This window comes from Pteropus vampyrus, unplaced genomic scaffold, assembly GCF_000151845.1.
Source record: "Pteropus vampyrus isolate Shadow unplaced genomic scaffold, Pvam_2.0 Scaffold22, whole genome shotgun sequence".
NCBI lineage: Eukaryota > Metazoa > Chordata > Mammalia > Chiroptera > Pteropodidae > Pteropus > Pteropus vampyrus.
Window position 1 is genome coordinate 13,183,415 of NW_011888803.1, and position 11,286 is coordinate 13,194,700.

An 11,286-nucleotide genomic window follows, 5' to 3' on the forward strand; every position below is an offset into this window, starting at 1 on the left:
ATGAAAAAAGAATATCTTTATTTCTTGTTATAGTCTATATAATTTAGCCCAGTGCCTGGCTGTAGTGCACACTCAATAAATTGTTATCATAACTATCATCTCAACTGTATGTGATTTCAATAGCAAAAACCAAGAGATTAGTCATTTTTCAAGTCCATATATTTCCTGTTGAAACCAGCCAGCTTCCAGAACTGACCCAACAAACTAGTTTTACGTACCCCATTATAGAACAGACACAAAATAAATTACAACAAAACAGAGCAAATCAAGCCTCTAAATTTGTTAAGTAACCCTAACTGCCAACACTAAGAGGTTGATGTGGGGGATCCGACACTCTTATTTAAACAACAATGTTCCAACCAAGTCATTTCCTTCTTCTCACCTCCAACCTCACATTCTGAGGTATACTTCTATACTTTTTTTAAAGTTACATATCAAAATATTTGAAACAGGCAAAATTAAATACCTTCTAAGCAGCCTATGCCAGGCTGCTAGGCAGTATGTCTCCTCTTTCTAGAAGATCTATTTATTTTATAATAAAGAACAAAAAGGCTTTCTTAAAATTCTTATTTAGGACAAGAAAGTAAATGCAATCTATGCATGTAACAAAATTAAGTGGGATTAAACAACTAGCCTATTTGTTTTCTACACACATCAATACTGAAGGTTGGTTAGGTATCTCTATCACTGACATTAGAACGTTAGAACACTAGTACCAGTCTATTAAAATAGAACATAGGCAAACATACTATGTATCTGCATAGTAGTAAAATATTTTATTTCTCTAAAGAACATAAATACTCAAGTTTTACATAAATTTCACATGTCCTAAGTTTTACTAAACTGAAAAAACTGAGGAAAAATATATCCAAAAGAATATAATAAACATGTAGTTAATATGATACGACTTACCTGTAGTGGCTAAACAGGAACTCATCAGGGCAAACGTGGCAATCACATAATGAGAAGTCATTTTTATTTCTCCAAAAGTGTGTCTCATTCAGTCACTTCAGCTTGTACTTCTTCAGATCACAGACAGCCTTTCCAAATCAGAAGTGGCCTTAAAATCTTCCTTTCCAATTTTCAAATTGCCTGTAAAAATAAGCATATTGCAAGAAGAAAAATTAATGCAGGAACTTCTTTTCATAAACATACATTAGAATGAAATGAAGAATTTCTTAAAAGTATAAGATAAATTTGTCTTAAAAGATGCAGAGACAGCACTCAAGTAAACTGAGGTGGGGATTATAATTACCTAATAAATATTTGTATAGCTAAATAACTTTTTTAAAAAAAATTTGTATAGCAATACTTTTGCAACGACATGCGTATTTTTGAAATTTTAAATCTTTTGCTTTATATAAAATTTTCAGGATTATAGAAGAAAATGAAGGTGCACCTATAACATCACCAGTTATATTATAGCACTAAAGTAATCAATGACAATACATGAATTCTCTAGGGCTAACGAGAAAACCCAAACAACCCCTGATTAGAGAATCTAATGTTGTAAATTTTTGTTGCAGAGTTGCCACAAAAATCAAATTAAAATACATTCAGACCCGATCTGGAAAATAAAGAACCATTAAAAGGCAAAATTCTTATTTGAAATGTTTGCTAATATTTTAACGGGAGAAAAGTCTTTCCCGTCTCTTAACCCCATCTGAGACTATCTGATTACTGAACTAGAGGATCCAGAGGTCATTTCTAACCTTTTCCTATAGAACCTTGAACAGCAAGTGTTATGGTGGTTTGCTTAACTTGAATATCCCTTCTATGGCCCTAAAAATTGTCCCATTTAGACACTTCAAAGTATATTTTCCAGCCCTATATCCCTGAGCCTGGCACAAACCGCTGTTATTCATTTCAACATTTATTGAGCACCTACTATGTTCCAAGAATTGTTTAAGGACATGATTCCTTCTCATCAGGGATAAAAGATGCCCAACAACTAAATAAAAGCACAAAGACCCTGCCTTATCTAAGTCCTGGGCAAGGTTGGATCAAGTAATTCCCAGGAACCATCTCAAATATCCAGGGTTGCAGCCCTGTTACCCTCTCCTAGGAAATACCATCCACAGAACGAGCTTGCTATCCAGAGACAAATCCAGTTTGGGCACTTGCAGATACCATACAAAAATATAAAAACAACAGCAAAATGAGTTTCTAATTAATTAGTCTTAGTTCACTGCATCAAGTGTTAAGAGAAAGATAATGAAAATGGCTCTTTGCAGTAATAATGCTGATTGTCTATGAGGAGAGAAAAAAAATGATTGGCGGACAGTGGTGGAAGGAACCAGGAGCCTTTTCAGTGAATTCCCATTTGGGTTTTGTGCTATTTGGGTTTTACAAGTATTACTTATGCAGAAATAATAACAATAAAGATCTAATTTCAAAACTAAAATTTTAAATACATCTTGAAACTAAATTATTGTATATGCAGGAGGCACTGTGGTTCAACCTCGGTATATAATAGTGATTACAGGCTTACTATGAATAGAATATACATTATGATGGCAGTTAAAAGTCTGCCTAGGTGTGGATCCACTCTGTCACCTACCAAATGGGTGATGGTGGGCTGGTCTGCATAAATGAACCTATCTATGGGCAAGCTTTTATGGGGAATAAATGAACACACACACACACACACACACACACACACACACACACACACAAACACTGCTCAATTATATATATAATACTTAAAACAGTGCCAAGCATATAATAAGCAATCGATAAATGTTAACTATTATTATCACCACTTGGCCGTTCTTTTTTGAGGTATATTTATGCCAATAAAGTGAAGAAATTAGGGTGTGGTTATTTATGTAATTTTTAGCTAGTGCAAAACCAGTTCGAATCTTTTACCTACTAAAAAATAAACATTCAACAGATACAAAAAGGAGATAAGCTAAAGAATGGAATCACTAAAAGAACGAAATTGCCAGTCAAGCTGAAGTATAAGTCGCTGGGGGCACAATGGTCTTATCTCAAAAACTGACTAAATTATAGAGATAATTTTGGAAGCCACGAAACTGACTTCAATCATCCCTTGGAGTCCAACATTTCTGTCATTGTAACTCCACATCATCTCAGATGAAATGGAAATTTCTGCTAACTTAAAAAGTCAATAACAGCAAAAAGGATTTGTCCCTATTTGCTACCTTCAAAAAGTGAGACTTCCTGAATGGATTGATAAGGAAAATACTTTCTTAAAAAAAATATGCTATTTCAGCAAATGCAAAGGCAGTTTTCATAAAGCAAACATTATAAAGAGATCTCAGAAGAAGATGGCTTCCCAGAGGATTTATGGAACACATAACCTTATAACCAGCACAAGGCTTGTGAGACTATTTAATGAGCTTGTGTCACCCCCTTCCTGCAGCTGCAGAGGGTCTGTGGGACTGTGCTCGTTAATCCAGGGGCTTAAACCAGGTCTGAATGAACCTGTGGAAAAGAAAGGCAAACAGTTCTATTAAAAATATAGACTGCAAATTGCTGACAAGAATATTGGGCAATTATTAAAATACAGCAATTACAGATATAATAGAGCCAAGCTAAACAGTGCGATGCCCAAAGGCAAACCACAGCAAGTTTACACCGGATCTTAAAACATCTCCTAAAACATCTCCGAGGAAGTCCAAGACAAGTTGAAACTACACACTGCTGCTTCTAACAAAGAGGGTGCTTTTCTTCTTTTAGCTTAAAAGTCCCTCCATAATGTAACTTGTTCAAAAAGAAAATAAACTGCAGGGAGGTGTTGTCTAATCTTCCCAATGTGGTGACAGGATCCTAAGGCGGAAGAGAACAGAAAGGGAAGTGTGTCGCTCCCACTCAGTGGAATGCCAGTGAGGGCCAAGACTTGCACGCATCAGCGCCTTCACACACAACTTAGGGATCAGCTCCTCAACCAGAAAAATGCTGGATAATCGAAGGCTTCCGAAAAAATTACAGATCTGAAGTTAAATGAGGGAATTACAGACTCCTCTTTCTTCTGTGAAGTTTTATCACACTCAATTTGCAAAGATCAGGGACTCCCCACCTTGGTTCTCTAACCTCACTGAATCTCCTTGGACTTTATGAACTAAATGCTTCCCTTAGAAATACAAATAGGGTACTCTGAAATCTTGAAAGAACAATTTGGGGTCTAGTCATTTGCCCATATTTCAAAGTAATATGTTCCATCAAAGGGTACCAGAACTTTTAGTATACACAAATGAACAGAAAAAAATTCTGAGTGAGAGTTTAATGGATTTTTAAATGATAAATTAAAAAGATGAATGTAAAACTAATTCCACTAATTTCAGAGTTCCTCTGTGTCTATGAGTGATCCAACAGAGTGCATGAGTAAAGAGTGGGATTAGCTGAAATCACTCAACCCAAACAAGTCCTGAAAACCATCATGGGTTAATCTAATGTTCAAAAGGAATTGGTTGAGAATAGTATTCCCTGGGTTGACCAGCATGTTTTTTAAAGAGCAAATCTTGATCTTAGAGGGAAAACATGGCAAAATGATGTCTTGCAGTCGGCTAAAAGCCAGCAAGAAAAATTACTGAATCCCCCCTAGGTGGCTAACACAACTGGCTACATACACATGAGATTATTTAAAATTAGAACAAATTTACAATTAACTTGCAGCCAATCAATTCCTCTATTGAAAGAATTAGCATGATAAAGGTATGTGAACAGCTTTTAAAGTTGGAAGAGGTCAGCATGATTTCATTGATGAAGAAGAGCCCAATCCCCAAGCCCACAGCTCTTGCCCAAAATTATACAGCAGAGTCAAGACTAGCAACTGAGTCCTTCCACGACCAGCACTCCACCTCCCAGCTCTAGGCCTATCATCACAAAGTAGAAACCCTTGATATTCAATATTCAGTCTCTGAAAACAGAAAGCTTTTTCTGAGAGGGAGGGAAAAACCTGCCATGACTGCCATCAGATATTGGTACTTCCATGTTGACATATGCACTCTGTACGAATCATTACTGATCACAAGCTGTGACTTGACTTCAGAACTGTGAGTGGCAGCTATAATAAATGAACAATCTTTGGTAATGCTATATGATTCCAAGTTCTTTGAAAATGCAAAGGGTGAGATGAAGCACAAACCTGTGCGTTGTTAAATCTTAACACTAAGACCGTTCAGCTCCCAACTGGGAAAGTATTCAACAAATTTGATGATCTTAAAGACAGGAACACAGCAAGTAAAATAACAACATTATCATTCCCTAAACTCAAATAGTAAATAACATCTGAGTTTCTGGTGCCTTAAACATGAAACAGTTTTCTAAGAGATCATTAAAAGGTTTCTACTCTGCCACTTAAGTGAATTTTTTGGGAAAAAAAAATATATATATATGTATATATATATATTGTTAAGTCTGCAAATGGTTAAATGAAAGCTGGTAGAAGAACTGTTCTGATGGCTATTCAACATGTTATTCAGGGGATTTAGAAAAGAGGCAGGATAGATGACATCAATACCTAGCTTGGCAGCTGGTAAAAAGGGGTGTACAGGATGTAAAAGAGATACTGTTGTTTGTCTGATGACATTTGGATGCCCTTTGAGACCTGTATACAGAAAAGTAAAGCCACCTTTCTGAGTCACAGCAGCAACTCTCAGATTTCTCTACTGCACAGAGAAACAGGATAACTCCAAATCCCTATTTTCAGACAGATTTGGCACAAAGAGAAGAAAGGTCCAGGGTCTGGATAAGCAATCTTTGGAATCATGTCTAAGAACAATCAATATTCAAGAAACATCTTCTACAATGAGCCAGGCACTGTTGAAGATGCCAAGGGGGAAAAAAAAAAAGGCAAAAATCCTGCCATCATGGAGCTTATATTCTTATAAAACTAACACTATTTACTATATTAGGCAAGATATTTAATTTCCTGGGATTCATTTCTTCCTTCAATAAATCTTTATTTACCGTTTATTCCATGCCAGGCAACAGGAACATAATCGCCAAAGGGACATATTCTTTGTCCTCGTGGGCTTACAGATGAAATAAACCAACTAATAATCACAAATATGCAATTACACACTATGATAAAAGCTCTAAAGAAAAAGTATCCACAACCTGGAAGATAAGTAAAGATTTAAAAGGTCGAATGAGGGATGACCTTCAGGTACATGAACCATGATAAGTCCCTGATGCAGGAGGGAACATAGTTATAAAGCCGAAAGGGACAGGGGAGGAATAAGGTTTAAGCAAGAAAGTGGTATGATCCAGTTGAGTTTTTAAAGATTTCCCTGGTACAGGCACTATAGAAAACAGTAGAGAAGTTCCTCATAAAATTAAAAACAGAGCAAACAATTCCACTTCCGGACATATATACCCAAAGGAAAGTAAATCATTATGCTGAAGAAATATCTGCACCCCCATGTTCACTGTAACATTATGTACACTAGCCAAGACATAGAAACAACTTGTGTTCACCAAGGATTAATAGATAAAGAAAATGTACACAATAGAATATTACTCAGCCATTAAAAAAAAGAAGGAAATCCTGCCATTTGCAACAACATGGATAGAACTTGTGGGCATTATGCTACGTGAAATAAGTCAGAGAGAGAAAGACAACTACTGTACGATCTCACATGCGAAGTCTAAAAATACCAAACTCACAGAAACAAAGAACAGATGGTGGGTTGCCAGAGGTGAGGGATAGGGGAAGGGGAAATGGGTGATGGTGGTCAGAAGGTACAAACTTCCAGTTATAAGATAAATAAGTCATGAACAACATGAGAACTATAATTAACAATATTGTATTGTACATTTGCAAGTTGCAAAGAGAATAAATCTTAAAAGTTCTCATCGCAAGGAAAAAATTTTTTGTGACTAAGGGAGGTGATGGATTATAATTCAACTTACTGTGGTAATTATTTTGCAATATAGACATATATCAGATTATTATATTGTATACCTTAAATTTATACAACAGCAAATCAATTGAAGCTCAATAATGGAGAAAAAATTAAAAATGAATAAATAAAGATTTCCCTGGGTACTGTATGGAGGACAGAATGGAAGAACGCAAAGTGCATGAAAGATCAGTTAAGACTCAGAACAGGTTGGATAAGAAAAGAGGTTTAGCCTCAGTTTCTTCATGTCTAAGACGATAACAAAATAAGCTTACCTACATCACAGGGTTATTGCAAAATGGAGCCTCAGTTTCTTCATGTCTAAGACGATAACAAAATAAGCTTACCTACATCACAGGGTTATTGCAAGAATCAAATGAGACTTTACATGTAACAGTATAAAAGCTATCATTATTTATCATTAGCAGGTTGTCTCTACCAAAGAGAATTATTTTCCTGAGGCCTAAGATTAATTAAAGTCCCAATATTCTGTGGCTGCCAATAGCAAGGGAAAAAAAGAATTACTCTTGAACTACCTGTGCTTATGGGCAGGAATTCCACATGAAGACCCAGTGGGAAGGGAGGCAGCGGGCACAGAGGGTATGAGACATGCAGAGAAGCTGGACTCCAGTCTCCCCTGCACCTCCAGGCTTGGTCCACCCTCATTCCTGGCTGAGGGTAAGACCGACACTTTTCTGGCACCAGCATTCTTAGGTTCCTTGGGGCTGACCTTCAGTCAGGCCTTAAAAGCCCTTCTATCCCAAGTATAACAGACCTCACTGCTCAAGTAAAAACAGCAGAAAGGGGAGGGTGGGCATGATTACATTTCTGTGAAAGACCATGTTTGGTTCAGGTTCACAAACCAGGACAGATATTTCACTCACCCCTGCAATATTCCAAGAACCACCTTTCACATTTAATATTTTTGCATTCAAAGATTTCTGTTGCTTATAATTTTAAGCTAGAATTAATAGAGAACTATACTTGAGGGTTCCAAACCTGGCTTATCCAGTGTTACACTAGACAAGTCATTTAGCCTCCATCACCCACCCCCCACCTGTAAAAAGGTAATGATCTTTTGATTACAACTTGCAATAAAATACGGGCATGGTACCCAAAACAATACCTGGCCCACACAGTACTTCTTTAAAAAATAATGCACTCGAGTTTTTGTAGTTAAAATACATCTAGACTTTAAAAGAACCAAGCAAACTACTAGTACCAAGATAATATACATAATAGTTTATATCAAAGTTTGCATTAACTTTAGGATTAGACTTCATCCACTAGAATTTCAACAATTTCCTCTATCACCAAAAAAATAATGATTCCAAACTCAATACAAGATATGAATCCTAAAGATAGGTGTAACATGGCAAAGCTGTTCCAAAAGGGTGGTAAAGGTACTGCTCAGCATCTCTGGCGTAAGTTAAATCAATCTGGCTGTACAGCCCTCAATTGTACCTTAAGACTCTCAAATTCACTTCAGGGGTTTAGCCAGGGGGCTGAGGAACTCAGCCTGGTACTGCCACCAAACCAACCAAGCTGCCTGGTGTGAAGAATCAGCTCTCACCACAAGGGCTTATTAAATCATCAACCTGCAATTATTCCAGGGAAAGTCAGCACATCTGAATATTCTCAGGATACCAGTCATCATCCTTTAGGCCCGAGCAAGCACCAGGCCATTAATAAAAGCTTTGGGGAAGCAACATTTACTAGACTTCCAGGAGACTATTTTATGTACTATATAGTAATTTAACTAAAATATATGATTCACATGTTTACTTACATGCATGGGGATTCTGCAAATATATGAATTCAGAATAAACTCTAGCAAAAGACTATTTCGCTAATTGCAATTAAGGATCTCTTTGATTTCCCTCACTGACTTCCAGTATAAAATCATTTCTTTTGAGTGGAGGTAATCCCTCAATAGATACATTTCCTTTAACTGACATTATCTGGTGAGGAAAGGGCTCAGCAGGCCAGGCATGTGAAACATTAAGAATTAAAACCCTTCCATGGTTGCCCACTGCTGTCAGAGTAAAGACGAAAACCCTTCACACGGCTGCTGGATGTTGCCTACTTAGTCCGACCTCATCCTCTGCATGTTCCAACCACACTGGCCTCAATTCGGTCCCACAGCATGGCCAAGCCCTTGCTTCCAGAAGCGATGTTCACTGTGTTGGAACTCAGTGGCCTTCCATGATCCCCCTAACATGGCCACTTTCCAACATCTACAGGTCTCAGGTCTGTGTATAAGAGTTATTTCTACAGGGAAGCCTCCTCTGATTTCCTCAGAGGAAGTTAAACCTGGACACCTGGAATGTAGTGCAATTCAACGCCGCAGGTAAATCTTTATGTAATTGCTTCCTACCAGGTATGGCTTTCCCACTTATCTGTTTACTCCAGAAAGAGGTATCACAGTCTACCTAGCTTGCCAGTTGGCACACAGTAGGCATCTACTAAAGGTACCATAATCGATAGCAAGTATAAAATACTATTGTGTACATTACAATTAAAAGTAATATGGAGGGATGGTGAATTATCAGAACATTTCTCAATAATAAATGATAAACCAACAAATAAGAGTTGTATGTAAGAAAGAACCTATACCTCAGGCAGTCTCAAAGGAACAGGACAAGCAGGAGTTCTGGTATCAACACGTTTTACAAGCTCAGACAAGTCACTTCATTCTGGGCTTTAATTTCTTCATCTCCAATATGAAGAGATTAAAAAGAAAATCTTTTATTCTATATCCTACTTATAATTGTCGTTATATGGACTAACAACTAATGCTGAATCTCCCCTATAAAATGAGACTTCAGACACACTTGTGAAAATATAAAACACATAATCACGTAATACCTGGCAGGAATGACTTAACAAAGCTGGAAAGTATTATCTAAGAAAAACATTCAACTTGACAACACAAGTGTAAATAAAATACAGGCATACCTTGTTTCATTGAGTCCTGCTTTCTTGTGCTTCGTAGATACTGTGTTTATTTTACAAAGTGAATGTTTGTGACAACCCTGCATGAAGCAAACCTATCATTTCTCCAACAGGCTCAGATGATAATTAGCATTTTTTAGCAATCGACTATTTTTTAACTAAGATATGTACATTGTATTTTTATACATAATGCTATTGCACACTAAACAGACTACAGTATAGGGTTAACATAACTTTTATATAAACCAGGAAGCCAAAAAATTTGTATGACTTACTTTATCGCAATATTCACTTTATTGTGGTGGTCTGGAACCAAACCCACTACATCTTTAAGGTATGTCTATACTAATACTATATTAGCTACTTTTAATACATAATTTAATAAACAAAAATATTTAAAAGAATTATCTTGCGAACAATGTAAGCACACATAAACTTGAATTTCATCAGGTCTGCCCCTTTTATCAAAACTGCCATGTTTATTCCATTCCTCAAACTCCATTACCTCTATTCATTCTATGTATCATACCAAAAGCCACTTTTGATTAATCCCATCCCACTGTGAACATTATCTCCTTGACATTTCGTATATAATTGGTTCCATGTTATCTTCTACTCAGTACCAACTCTGAATGTTAGAAATAAATAACATCTACTCCAACCCTTTAATTTTACAGATTAGCAAACCAAGAATTAGAAAGGCTCAATGAGTGGCCCACAGTTACACAGCTAGTTAGCAGAGCCAAGACTTGTCCACATGCTGCTTTGTAATTATTCTGTGGTTGTTCATGTGTTTATACCACATTCTCCTTCCTATTAAAGGCTAACACCCTGCTTTCTTCTTCTCACCCCACAAAACTTCTCAGCTACCAACTACTGAGCACTTCCTGCATTTTTCATAATTTCTCATTTCATCTTCTCAACAACCCAAGGGAACAGATACCCTTTACTCTATAGTGAGAAAAGTAAGGCTTCAAGACACTAAACAACCCCAAAGTCACCAGCTAATCAGTCCGGGCACCAGCATTGGAGCCCAGGTCTGTCTGATTCTACAGCCCATGTTCTTCATCACCACAAACAGGAACTCCTCCACTATAGTCGTCAACCAGGCCCTGCAGACAGTCACGTTCTGGTAGTGCAAAGTGTGATTAGATCTGACATAAGGGATGTTATCTCGTTTTGAAATCAAGGACTCAAGGCTCAATTGGCAGTTTTACTTTACTGCATTCATTCATTCGACAAACATTTATTAGCATCTACCTTGTTCCAGGCACTATTCATTGAACTGGAGACACAGCAGGGAACTAAACATGACACTGTTTCATGGAGTTTACCTTCTAATGGGGGAGACAGACAATAGATACATAATATGTCAAGTGGCAATAAGTCCCATGAAGAAAAATAAAGCAGATTAAGAAGAGTGATGAAAGGAGGGATGTTATTTTAGATAGGGGGTCAGGGA

The 11,286-nt window shown here is 37.0% G+C and overlaps 1 protein-coding gene across 2 annotated transcripts in view; it reads right to left on the reverse strand.

Annotated features, from left to right (window-relative positions):
* Positions 1–11,286, reverse strand: part of TGFBR3 (transforming growth factor beta receptor 3) — a 182,920-nt gene that overhangs the window by 159,936 nt on the left and 11,698 nt on the right. Inside the window, exon 1 of one of the 2 annotated variants that reach the window (XM_023528097.1) lies at positions 913–1,000. In XM_023528097.1, coding sequence (XP_023383865.1) covers positions 913–1,000 — 88 coding nt within the window. Of the gene's footprint in view, positions 1–912; positions 1,093–11,286 lie in introns of those variants that run through there. The other variant, XM_011355638.2, reaches the window with a different exon arrangement.